The following is a 14,119-nucleotide window of genomic DNA, read 5'->3' as shown; positions in this document are numbered from 1 at the left end:
TCAGCCTGAAGAAGGCTCCAGGAAGACATCACTGTGACATTCTAGTACTTGTCAGAAGCCTAAAAGCATTCTATATGGTCTGATATTTATATGACAAAGAGGAATAGTTTTGAACTAAAAGAAAAGGGATTTAGGTTGGATGTTAGGCAGAAATCAGATTTGATTCAAATGTCACCTACAGAGCAGAAATAAAGGTTTGGAAGCTTGACTATTTCTTTCAGTGATTGAAATTTATTATCAACACACATATTCACTGCTTATGTGCCAACTGAACCATAGAAACAAAGCCATATAGAACCAAAGTGCTTTTATTAGTTAGCAGAAAAAAACAGCAATACATAACACAGAATCCTACTGCAAGTCATTTAGCTTCAACCAGGTACAAAACTCCTGCATATCTGAAGGTATATCTTACAGTAAGCATGTAATACCAAGGTGCTTCAAACAAAAAACAAAAATGCTTTCAGAGTGATCTCAATTGAACATAAGTATCTGTTTTCACTATAATTATTCCAAGCACTATTTACTGCAGCACTTTGTTGTGTTATTTTTCTATTATTGTTTTTGTTGTTCCTCTTTAAGAGGAACACCAAAATCCCCCAAATGCTTTTAAACAAGGCATTAAGGCACTAAGTTCAAAGTACAAACTAATGCCTATACCAAAAAGCAACATAAAGCCTTCCAGAGGGTAGCCAGAGCCTAGATGAATTTGCCCGCTCCTCCCTGAACAGCTATCCATTCACAGATGAAAGTCTGAGCATCAGCACATAAACTTTAAAAATACCAATGTCCAGTGGACTAGAACTTCTATCAGTTAGTTCTTTAATGTGTTTCACTATTGCTTATCTAGCCTCTTGTGAGAGACCAGCTCAGCTCCCTTTTCCAGTGGAGAAGTCTTACACATGTCAAGAAAGTCTCACATTCTATCAGAATACAGTAGCATGTTTTCACATGAACAAAAGGCGATTCCTTCCTACGACATAAGAACAGACACTGAAAGCCTGAGAAATCCAAGCATTTCAGATGTTCAGCTGCTTGAAATCTGAAGACAAGTTTACTTAGTCCCACAGCTCTTCAAACTTCTTCCTTAGGAGACATCAAAGCTCCTTCAAACCCGGCATGTGTAGCCATGAATCCTCATATTTTTAAAATACATCAGTTTTAAAAAGAATGTAACTGATTTTTCGCTCAAGCAGCCTGGAGGAATGCATATACAATTCACTCTCAACAGATGTTCAAAACTGATCAAGAGCATCTTTGAAAATGATCACTGGCTATTGAGAAGAGATGCTGTTGACTTTAGAAAAAAAGAAGTGAGAGCAGAGACCAGCAATCTGTATACACAAATGTCCTATAATACACTATCCAGAAAACAAGGTGTCCATCACATCTGCCAAGCCTTGCTTCCTATTTTATAGCAGCATAACCAGCTTCTATACCCATGTTTGGTTTCCATATTGACTACTGCACGCCAGAGATGGGGTATTTCACTGGGTATCTGTGTATGCCTTAAATGATTATCACTGCAGTTACACTTCAAGCAGCATTGTTTTCCCAAAAGGTTTAATTTTCAAGGTAGGGGAACATGCTTTTTGTTTTCGACACTTACTCTTTCCTCCATTCCCCCCCTCCATCCCCAAGTTACTAGTTTTGCAGAAAGGGTTTTAAGCATGACCAGCTAAAATTAAACTATGCTCCAGTTATGGCCAACACAGGCTTTAATGTAGACCAATATACAGATCACACATCAAGACAACATGAGTTAGAAGAACTGAAATTAGTGCTTTATCTTCACATGCACTGCATGGAAATTTATGAGCGCGTTTCAGTAGGAGACAAACATGCCTCCTCTTCTTCTAACAGTACAACCTTCCGCCTGGAAAGAGACATCACAGACTTTATGACAGTCAAAGAAATCCTAACAAAAATGCGCAAAGCAAGAAAAGCAAATGGAATTACAATCTGCATAAGATGGAAAATTTCCGTGCTAAATTCACTTAACAGGCATGTTAGAAAGAAGGCTCCAAGGCTCACACAAGGGTAGAGAGCCAGCTTGGCAAACATGAAGGCATGCTCCTTGCCACCATATCTAGCAAAAGGATGCAGTGTTTCCCTTTCATGGAGGAGGGCTGTAGTCCATATTGCAAACTGAAATATGCTGGCAAAGAAAGTAATCACACAGCTGACCTGAATAGCTTCTATTTCATTGTGTGACTTCTCTGCAAATTCACTGGTCAACTGGTAAGCCAGCGGAAGACCACCAATGAAAGCCAATGAAAGTATATTAAGCAGTCCCATTAATCGTGTAGCTTTTGTTACATACAGGAAAAGTGAGTGATGGACAAACCACAGGAGACCAATCGTCACAAAAGAGCCAAAGTAAGCAAGGTAGTTTGGTCCATATTCACTTAAAGCTTCAAGAAGGCTTCCATGAAATTTCTCCCCAACTTCTCTTGGATCAGGAACATTATCTTCACTGTGGAGAGAAAACTTACTTTACTTTCATGTACACTTCATAAAACACACCTGGAACAACAATGTTCTATGTTGTTTTACTCAGAGCAGATAGAGAAGAAAAGGCATCCATTCTGTAGTTCTCCAATTTTAAACTCAACATGGGTATTTCAAATAAAAGTTTTGCATATAAATTAGATCTGAAAGGAAATCTGAAAGTAAACTGGCATTCCTTCAGATTAATGTAATGAAGTTGCCACAGGGACTAAACGGCTTTCCCTGATTCAAGTCTTTTATCTGAAAACACAATGAAGTATAAAGGAAGTTTTGTTTTTCAAGAGTCCCCAGCCTACATTACATAGGTTGATGATCACTAGTGCTGAAATGTAGGAGGTTTAAATGTCTTTTGTTTGTGTTCTGTAACTTTCCAGCAAATTATACTTAAGGTCATTTGTGCAGACTTTAAGAGTGAGTTTCAGTATTTAGCTAACTTTATTTCTTCAAATATTACCTGTAGACACAAATTGATATTACAGATAACAATACAAATTGTGAGAGGCAGCATAAAGCCTTACCATATATCCAAAATGAGCAAGGTTGCTACAATAGCGTAGACTCCATCACTGAATGCTTCTACCCGTTCCTTACTCAAAGGCTCACTTAGGGAAAAACTAAAGGTTTCTAAGCTATAGCTTGCCTCCTCTTCATCTCTGTGACCTGGAAAAAAAAATAAGCATGTTTTTATACTAAAGACAGACAAAATCAGAAGTTACAAAACAAGGTAATTAATGGAAATTTAAAAAGTAAATTAAAAACAATAATATATATATATATCAACATAAGAACAACCAAGCTGCCATGATTTCCCCACCTACTGTCTTTCCCCTCCTCCCTCTTACCATCTTTCACTACACCTAACAAAATCTTTCTGTAGAAAGTCAGTCATCCACCCAAGTCAGCCATTCCACCTTTTTTCATAGAATTATGATTTTTCTGCAGTTGTGGCGCTCCCTGAACAGGACAAATGCTTCAGGAACAAAAAAGTCAATTTTTTCTCCTTCATGGTCAAAAAACCCAGTTCAGATGCTGTGCTATATACCCCAGAATAACCTAACAGCAGAAGGTTAATAATAATAAACAATAATAAATAATAAATGCTGTATTGGAAGAAAAAACTCAGTGCAGAATTGGGGACATTATGGAGACATCAAACCATCTACTTTAAAATGAAACCAGTCTTTTCCCTAAAGATATGGCTTTGTATGTTCACTGGGCTTTGATTGCCCAGTTAGCCAAGCTGCACCACCTCACAAGTATATATTCAATGAAGAAAAGGTCTGCAGCTTCCAGAAGAAGGAACTGAATTTAGGAAGTGTAAACACATGAATCATTACAGCAGTAAATTATGTTAGCCATCAGACACCAGTGAGAAAACACAGCTGTGGCCTGACTGTGGACAGAAGTGTCCCTGTTGCAGAAGGTAATATTTGTATACATTTGTTCTCTAGCTTTGAGCTCTTCAGCTGTTTCAGAGCTTTTCTGCCTGCCAAATACTGTTGCTGCATAGTAAAGTCAAAGTAAGTGCCCATTCGCAGTAAAAACAGATGGACTTGTTCAGGACAAAACAAGAGCAGCAGAAGGACAGAGCTGTTATTCTGCTAACTCAACTAGGCAGTTCTGATTCCAAAGAAGTGAATCTTGTTGGTATTCTTGTGGTCAGTTTAGCCTTCAAAGGGGAAATATTACTTTCAAAAAACTGAGTAGGTTGCATGATACTACCTTCTGGCAAGGTCTTTTCTCAGGGGTGTTTCAGTAGAGCTTTATCTGGCTGCTTACACGGTTATGCAACTGTTAGTATTGACACAAGGGGGCAGAAAGAACCTAAGCAAGACCATGAGGAAAAGCAGTATGCTTTTTGTTGACTTAAGATACATGAATTTACACTTTCAGACCAGAGCACTTAGATTAATAAGGTATAACATATTAAATAGTTAATTATCCTAACAGTGTTTCCATTATATATGTGCTTATTTTAAAGGGCATTGTTTACTGAGGAAACACTGGTAGGAGGTGGATGGTTGGACTGGATGACCTTGGAAGTTTTTTCTAATCTTGGTGATTCTGTGAATCCAGAATCTCAAATACGCTATTGGATGCAAGAGAACATGGGATTGTTGAAAAGAAAGTCATGCAGGCACAGAGCTTTTTTCCTCTATTTTTCTGTCCTCATACTGGCCTACAAGGAAAGAAAAGGGATAGAAAGCCTGCAGCCACTGCTCTGCATTTGTGTGTGTGATATTCAGAACAAACCAGACAGGTTTCACCTACAGAACTAATGCTGTAATATACACGTCATACAGATATAGTAGGAAACATAAGGCAGTCAGGCAGCCGAGGACAGACTGCAAACACAACTAAACAAAATTACCACATTCCCCAAATCACTATATTCTAAGGCTAAGATTGGAAGAATGGAAATTACATCATTCCATGCTGTTCGGATAACAATTTGACAACCTAGAAACTAAACATCTGAATACACTCCTTATAAATACCGTTACTCACCTACAATCTTGCTTTTACACCATGTTATGAATCGACTGAGATGTGGAAAAACAATTACAAGCCCAAGAAGTAAGTAAGACTATGGAAAAGAAAAATGAAGAGGTTTACATGTACTAATCAAAACATAAATTTCTCCCTAAGTTTAATATGAAACTATTATTCACAATTCTTAGCTATAATTTCATGGAGAATAAACAAACTGTGATTTTATGGTGTGGAAATAACTCATCTGAAATCAACAAGCACATCCTGTATACTAACACTTTTTGATAGCTAATTTAATAAAATCAGCAAACCAAGCTAAAACAGGAAGTTAGAGAACCACCACATGTTCCTAATGATACCTGGCATTTGTCACTTAACCTGAAATACTACTTTTCCCAATTAAACCTCCTAGGCACCCCTGCACTGTACTGGCAGAAGTGTTTGGATAACAGTGTAGTAATAAGATCAGGGAATGCCTACAGCTTCACAAGTAGAAAAAAAAATAACAAAACCAAGCCTACAATTGCTTTCTTTTTGTCAAATCACTTTTATAGTGCTCAGAAAGCTGCACTGAAAGAAGGGTGATGGTGACAGAGAAGTATAAGGGTTTTTTAAGTGAGAACACAGAAATACCTGTGAAGAACACTCCCAATTACAGAGTGCTTTGCAGACTTTGACCACTACTCTACACAGATTTCATGAAACTGGCTGAATCTCTTCTGGTTCCCTTATATCTTCGATGAAGGCTGTACCTATGTTAGACATCTCTGTGAAGTGTCATTATTATAAAAATAACCCCAACACCCTGAAACTCAAATACATCTCAACAAGTTCCCTCCAAAAAGAGCATGGTGTAAGTATCCATCTCCTGAACTGAACCAACCTGAACCAGTCCTGAACCAACTCCTCCAACTCCTGAGGACTATGACAGTGTATTTAAAAACTCAGTTAAATCCATCTGTCCCTAAAGAACAAGGCAGAGGAAAGGAAACTGAATATATTAAAAACTAGATTCCAGTTCCAAGCAGAGGTTTTGAGAAAAATAAAAGCTACAAATATGTAGAAGTAACTCCACCACTTAATAAAGACAGTAGAGGAAAAGGCTAAAGAGCAAGACACAGCCAAAAGTATTTGTTTTGAGATGTGATTAGGCTGTTTGATCTGCTTACTCTATTTGCTCCTACACCTTGCAAATACAACAATTATATTCACTCAGTTTGTGCAACATGAAGCTCACTTCCTGTAACCTTTCACACTGAATAACTGATTTATGATAAGAAAGATGCTAACTTTCATTTTAGAAAATCTGCTTCTAAAAAGTAATTTAAGGAAACCATTAAAAACACCTAGGCTGAGTAAAGCAAACACTGTATCAAAAAGCTCCTCCAAAACCCATACAAACTCAGTCTAGGGATTGCTTTCTGTGAACTGAGCATGCTCAGAGTATAGACTGTAACTACATCACCACAGAACTGGCAACTGAGAAAATCTGTGTATTTAACATACAGATCATTATTTTAACACACGGTCTTAACAACCATAAACACAACAAATATAAGCTGCTACATCAATGTACTCTGATAACTAGGAGAACTTACCAAAGGAATAAAGAAAAAAGAAAAGATGGCTGCTAAAAAGCATAAAATCGGTCCTCTTAGGATAATCTTTAGGATGTGACGTTTATAGAAGTTCTGATTTTCAGACACCTGAATCTGTTGATTCAATAAGTGTGGGTGATAGAATCCATACGCTACTATCACAGCCTGCAAGAAAAATGTCATAATCGCAAATTACTGAAAATAATTAATATAAGCAAACACAGCATTTTAAGACTGTAAATCAACAAATTCCAGAACACATTCAACCACATTCTTCACAATAAGACATTGAAGACAACTAGTCACTACTGCACAACAAACCAGAGCCGTGGTCAAGTACTTAGAACAGTGGCAGAAAGCCTAAGTCCCTGCAGCCATTGATGTCTGCCTCAGCGAGAACCACAGCAGGAATGGTGAATCGCTGTTTCACCAGTTTTAAAACTTTTGAAGAGTGAGTAAAGAATTCCAGACTTTGAGATAAAAAGATCTGTTGCATAAGGAAGCTGCACAGGACAGTAGCAATGCAATCATTCATGTCATCAACAGGTACTACCTATGATAACCCACAAAACGTGGAAAACTACTAATATACAAACAAACAAAAAAAAGGTACTTCACAATTTATATCCATAGTTAACAAACCTAACTTTAGTTCCATCCAATTAAATATAGACTCTAAAGGAGAAAATAATTGGATAACTCACCTGTATAAGGCCAATGACAACAGCACAGACACTGAACAGGAAAATTCCAAAAGGTACCCCTGGAAAGGAGGCCATTAAGGAAAACTAGAAGACAAAGTAACCAGATCAAACATGCTGTTAGGAAGCAATTAGGAATGAAGTGTTCTTCATTTGACATTGAAACTTAAAAACATAAGTAACACATTACATTTCAGTGCAGCCTCACTAAATGCAGTCTTTAGCCACTGTTAGATAACAGTGCCAGCCTTATAGAAATTATTTCAGCTTGAAAGCAAAGGAAAAAGTATACTTTTATACACTTGCTGACAAAGGCCCCTTTACTGACCACAGCTTTATGCTTTGTAGATTAATGATAACAGAGCTTTATCCACAAATAAATGGCCCATCGTTTAATCTGTTCTAAACATACAATAGAAATCAACAATCATTTTAAGCAACTGTTTCGTTTTGCTAATTATGGTGTTCAGGTGCAATTATTCTTGCTAGGTTATCTGACCAAAAACTGCAGAGCAGTATGAAACACAGCTTTAGTTTCCTTACAAAATGCAACATTCTCACTATTTAAGTTTGACGTCTCTCAATACACCCACCTCTTTTAAAGAAAACCTGGCAAACTGTGCCTTTTTATGATTATATATTTTCTTGCACAATATCCATCCTCTGCTCGGTCTGCAGTAGTTGCAGATAACAACATAATGTTGTGAATTTCCAAAAATTAAGGATTAATAAATTAATTACAAAATCAACTATTACAGTGGATTCTGGGTTTGCACTACAGTAACACTATCCTGGTTTTCTGAATACTTTGGTAAAGTCATTCCAAACAGGAAAAGAAAACCCACTCTAATTTAAATGCACATCAAATTTTGGAAAGGTACTTACTGTATATGGCAAGAAAGTTATGATCATCATACAAGCCTTAAAAATGAAAAGAAGAAAAAACAACTGAAAATCTAGGTAAGCTACAAGCAAACAATCACATCATTCAAAACATACAGTACACGATGCAAAGAAGCTCAGATGCAAATGCTGGATCACGAACAAAACATTTCTGAAGTTGGTGAGCTATGACTGTAGCCTACAGTCATAGGTGGGTTAGTTTCAAACCCACCTTTCATGTCTCCTATCCCAAACTGTTCAGGCTCACTTCAGAAAACACTACAGCTTTCTTACCAGTACTACTGATATTTGTTTGTGATTTGTAACAGATTTCTTGCTAAATTTCTTTGCCAAAAGTGTCATACGGAATCTTAAAGAGGTGCTTCCTGGCCAAAACCCATTAATCTCTGATCATAAATATCTCAAATGTAGTTAGGTCAAATTAAAAAACGACAACAAAAGCTTAAAGCAGGCATTGCTTTAAAGCGTAAATTAGTGAAGAGTTACATGCCTTAAGAAACTCTTCCTACAAAATTTCCCATACTGTTCTTAAGGTACTTACATTCAGAATTTTTTGATAAAAATTAAAGGACCCATGATTGCATTGTCAAGAGAACAACATTTTAAACAATTTTATAAAACAAGGATATGTACCCAAGGGCTGCTTTCTATTACATTTAACAGTAACCAAGGTATTGCAGAAGTGCTCATACAAACACACTCTCAGTATAAGTGAGGAATTCTTATAAGACTGCTTAAGAGACTGCTATCTCAGCAGTAAGACCACATAATACTGTATTAAATACACTCCACAGTGAATTTCAACAGAAAAATGGCCGAAATCACAACTGAAACTCAAGCTCACAGCCCTGATTTTTCCAAAAGTAACACAACATTACAAAGGGGACATACATGAGCAATACTGACCACAAGGGTCAAAAATCTTTCTGCCTCAGTGCCTCTTCAGTTCCTCCAGTTGAACTGAAGTGCAGAGGTTCTTTTAGCTTACAGTAAAACACATGCAAATTACAAGCAAGTTAGCTTTCTATCACAAGCTTTGCCTAGGAGGAATTAAATTTTTTTCTTGCCGTTGAACTTCAGCAGAGTTCATTTCCATTAGAAGCTTTCTGTTTCATAGACTCATGCTAATGAAAAAGTGATACATGCTTGATAGTTGATCACCAAGCACATCTGGCAATACTCACCAGATTTAGAAGAGCAAGGACATCATCTATAAGCTCTATCACCTGGAACAACCTGGCAAGGCAAGATACTATGAACAGAACAGATAAAAAAAAATCCACATTGCAACACTGCATACAATTTATACATGCAATATAGAGAAATCTGACCTTCCCTGCTCCAGAACTCATGCAAGCAATTCAAATGCTACAAAAACTCATTAAATCAAGCATGGAAGTCACTTGCTAGAAAAATGTGAAAAGTTAGATATGAACAGACAAATTCAATCACAGAGTAATTCACTTCTGCTTGAAGGACATGTACCAACCTGGCGTGTGTGTGCGTTTGTGTCAGTTCTACACTTCCACTGCACCTGATAATTTAGTTCTAACCTTCCACCTCACTTGTACCTTTAATGCAAAGTACAACAAACTGCTATCTCAAGCCAATTCTATTGCAAAAACAAAGACAGCAGTTCTGATCCATCTAGTCAAATACTAAAATCCTAAGAAGGCATAGGGCTACAAATGGGTGTCACACTTTAAGAAAACCAAAGATTTGGGGATGATTCACATGCAGAAATCAATGACAATTCTCTGGAGGACTTGCCACTTCATAGATGGCACTGACCACATGTAGCAAGGTAGGCCTTTGGCTTGCTTTCTCCCACCACAGTATTATTCCAGAATAACTGTCTTTTTCCCATCTGACACACCCAGAACAAGGTCGAGAGCCAAAAAATCAGCTATCATTAGTTCTCAAGTAATTAGCAACTCATTTAAAGGCCTGAAGATCACCGGATTCTCACAGCCTGTGCTCACTGCTCATGCAAATGTTTCAGAAGCCTGAACAAAGACAGACTTTCACCAGCAGGTACTGCTCATGCACAAGAACCATAACAAACCCATTTGATACTCAGATCCCCAAACAAATATACAGTCATCAGGTTGACTTTTCACTTTTCAGGTTCTAAACTATATTGTGACAGAATCTAAGCAAAAGAACTGCACAGGTTGTCTAGAAAAGATCCAGTTTTCAGACACCATCCAAAATCTCTGAACTTAGCCTCATATATGCCATTGTGAAAAAATATTTTTCTCATTTTTTCTGAATCTCACAGAGTCAAGATCATGCTGTTAGGTCCTGATTACCTGTAGAACATCAAGGCTTAAAACTATTTCTCCTGAAGATACAGTACAGTTGTTGGCAAATAAACTTTTCTTCCAAACTGCCACACATCTTGTTAGTAAAGTTCCTGATGCACATAAGCATTACAAAGAATCAACTGCACTCATCACCCTCCACAAATAATAACCACATTTCTTAAAGGCTATCCTTCAATGATTATTCATGCAGGCAAGAAGTACAATGTAACAAAAGCACTGATGTGAACTACCAGTTTCAGGTATTGAATTACAGGCTGCATCTCTACCAGAATGGGATCAACCCACTTCCATAAGGGAAGGAATGCAGCAACATTTATGTCTGTAAGAATTCAAACAAACACTGCCCTGATTCCAGTAAGCTGCAGAGTTACCTTGGTTGAGCAGAGAGTAAGATGCAGCTACCTTGATTTTTAGCTTGACTGGGAGGAACTTAGCAACATTATAGCTAGGGGTAATGTTTTTTCAGGTCGTGAGTCCTTTAAAACTATACTATCCACTCACAGCTTTCTAGCTGACTTAAAACACTTAATTATGCATTTCATTTTCCTTAAGCATTTAGAGGTTGATCTCTTTACCCAAAAGGAACTATAGCAGATGAAGACCAATGGCAATGCTCCATCTAACCTGTTAGCACTGCCAGACGTACAATAAAGATTACAGTATATATATATGCTTTTAGAAAAAAATATATTTGGGAGTATTACTGGGGCGGGGAGGGAAATCAGATCTGCCTACAAATAGCTGAGCTCCAGCTCAAGCAAAGAGGTAATTTTTAGTGACTTCACTAGAACACAATCCACATTATCTTTAATGGATTTGGAAGCAAGACCAGCTAACCTCGCTTGTAAGACTAAAACCCCTTAGAACACCATGGCAGAGGAGAAAAAGCTTGCTTGCTGCCCTGCTCCCAGTGAATGCTTATAAATTAATTTATCTCTGCATATTCATTTAACTACTGAGATATAGTTTGGTGGTAGCATACATAGCACTGTAAAATGCTGCACCAGCAACATCACATCTGATTTTGTGAGAAGCACCCCTTATGGACAGAGAATGGCAAATTTTAAGCTGGCTGTACTGAGTTCTTCTGTTTCTGTACTTCACAACTTAAGAACTCTCACTTTTTCCAGCATAATTTTAATTCCACTGAAACTCTTAAGTGAAATAAAGACTAATTCTAAATTTAAAGATACATAATGCTTGTGGGGTTTTTTTGTTTGTTTGTTTGTTTGTTTTCTTGTATCACAGTTTCCACTGTGGAGAAATACATTTATTCACAGCTTTGGCTATAAATTTTTATACCACCCAACAGAATAAAATCCAGAAATGTAACAGCAACATAAAAATGTTATCTCCCGTCTTTTTAAACAAGAACTTTTCTTTAACTTTGTAATGGAGTTAAACATTTTTCTGTCTTCCTACCTTACATGTGCTGCCCATGCCACTGTGACTATTAAGAAGGTCATCAAGTACACCGCAATTTTTGTTAGAAGAAGTTGCTGAACACTTTCACCTAGTTTCTGAAACAAAATAAGAAGTTAAACCCAGATAGAAATGAAAGATTTAAAAAACATGTTACTCTTAGACTTATGAAGCACATTTACTGTGAACATGGTCTATGCCTGAGTTTCCTAAATTAAACTAGACAAAATGATCAGTATCGAGCCCCACTGTTTTTAAGAGCAGAAAAACATACTGTGATGAAAGGAACTGCAAGTCTTTCCAAATGACTAATTTACACTGCCCAATGCTTTGGCTTCTTCCAGATACAGTTTATTTTCTGTAGCCCATTATTTTTCCCATCTTTATTCTGATTAGTTATGATTGACTTGATTTTAAAACCCATGTTCAATTTATGTTACGCTAAGTGGCTTCTCTAACTGATGATGTATTACAGACAAGAGCTGATGTCTTCTGACAGATGTTGTAGTCAGATAGGTCATTCTTTTCCATACAAAATAACTGCATATTCTACACAGCTCATTAAGGATTTATATAATGACTTTTGTAAACTATGCAGGTCTTTGGTATTTAAGTTTTTCACCTCGGGCTATACAGCTCCTCTTTGAGGTTTAATACTAACGGTTTGGGAGTTCAGGTCTTGAATGGAAGAGGGGTGTTGCATTAGGAAGCTACATGCATTTCCAAAGACTCAAGAGACAAGTGAAAAATGCCAAAGAAGGTACCTGATCGGGATGTATTTTGGTGTGAGCCACAGGCAGAATCTGAAATAACAAAGCTCTATTAGTACAAGCCAGAACATTATAAAAACATAATGAACTTCAGCAGGGTGCAAATACTCAGGGGTCGTATCCCAGCCCGCCCAACCTCTGCCCGCCGGAGAGGGCCCGGGCCCCGCGCAGGCCCCTCATGGCCGGCGCTCACCATCACGGTGGCGATGATGGAGAGCAGCGCGTCGCTGTAGGCCAGCAGCCGGTGCGACGTCTGCTTGCTGCTCCCCAGCTCCAGCTCCAGCTCCAGCTCCGTCTTCCTGGCCCCGCCGCCGGGGCCCGGCGTGGCGGCCCGCGGAGCCGACATGGGCCCGGTGCGGTGCGCCCCGCCCCGCCACTACCTCCCCCGACACGGCGGCCGCTGGGCGGGGGCGGCCTCGGGGGCCTGGCCGTGTAGCGGGCCTGGAGTTGATAGCCCAGCTAGAGAGGCTGCGAAGATGAAAACACCGCCTGGAGCTCGGGGGGTAACGAGGCTTCCGACTGCGGCCCTGCCCGCTGTCAGCAGCAGGCGGCAGAGCTCTCCGGGCGACCAGCCCGGCCCTGGGGGCTGGGCTCAGCTCGCCCCGCCCCGCCCTGGTGCAGCCTTGCCTCACGTGCTGGGTATAGTTAGGGTGCTACAGTACAAGGAGCGCATAAAATATTACCATTCAAAAAGGCTATGAAGGTGGTGAAGGGTCTGGGGAGGAAGATGTGTATGGAGCGGCTGCTGTCCCTTGGTGTGCTCGGCCCAGTGCAGCTGTATGCGTGGGCAACTTTAGGTTTGAAGGCTCACACGAAGTGATGGTCTCTTTCCGGGGGTCAGCAAGGACTGGTGGCAGTGCTGCCCGGGCTGGGATACTCGGTTTGGAGAGCCTAAGTAGCACTCGAAGTATGTCAGCGCTAAAAGGTCTTGCAGTGCTGGAATCTGGCATTCAAGTGTGTTAGTAGTCATTGATGATTATGTATAAGAGATGGAAATAAAACAATGTGATCTTAGGCAATAGATATAAGAACCTATGAGCTGTTCAACAGCATCTCAGGCTCTGCTGCAGTGTTTCTATAACTGGTGGAAATTAACCTTCAAGACTACCACGACTGATCACACTGAGATGGTGAAATGCATTCTTCCTGGAAAGAAGAATGGGAAAAATCAAAACAAAACAGCAACTGGGAAACTTGGCTGCACTCAGGCCAGAGGAGAAAGCTGCAAAGCTGGTGAATGGGCAGCTGGTTTCTAATGTGTATGGGGAGACTCATGTCAGGAACTAGAAACAGGCTAGCCATGAGCCTTATCAAAGAGCAGTCTAGGGAATTACCTCTGGAGATTTTTTGGGAAGGCAAGCAGCCGTCTGAAGAGAAGACTGTGAGTGAATTTG

General features: G+C 39.1%; 1 protein-coding gene across 2 annotated transcripts; it reads right to left on the bottom strand.

Annotated features, from left to right (window-relative positions):
* Positions 1–292: 292 nt before the first annotated feature.
* Positions 293–13,103, bottom strand: TMEM175 (transmembrane protein 175). 2 transcript variants are annotated; one of them, XM_015849575.3, is made up of 10 exons: positions 12,919–13,103; positions 12,720–12,758; positions 11,956–12,053; positions 9,391–9,458; positions 8,189–8,224; positions 7,307–7,390; positions 6,603–6,767; positions 5,020–5,098; positions 3,030–3,171; positions 293–2,476 (listed from the first exon to the last, which is right to left on the bottom strand). In XM_015849575.3, the coding sequence occupies exons 5-10, from the start codon at positions 8,216–8,218 to the stop codon at positions 1,813–1,815; spliced, it is 1,164 nt and encodes a 387-aa protein (XP_015705061.1). In that variant the 5' UTR covers positions 8,219–8,224; positions 9,391–9,458; positions 11,956–12,053; positions 12,720–12,758; positions 12,919–13,103; the 3' UTR covers positions 293–1,812. The 2 variants fall into 2 exon arrangements, with proteins under 2 accessions (XP_015705061.1, XP_015705060.2); XM_015849574.3 differs by having other exon boundaries at positions 9,391–9,442.
* Positions 13,104–14,119: the final 1,016 nt, after the last annotated feature.

Source organism: Coturnix japonica, chromosome Z (genome assembly GCF_054131305.1).
Source record: "Coturnix japonica strain WE chromosome Z, WE-NBRP24, whole genome shotgun sequence".
NCBI lineage: Eukaryota > Metazoa > Chordata > Aves > Galliformes > Phasianidae > Coturnix > Coturnix japonica.
This window is presented reverse-complemented; position numbering and strand designations above follow the sequence as displayed.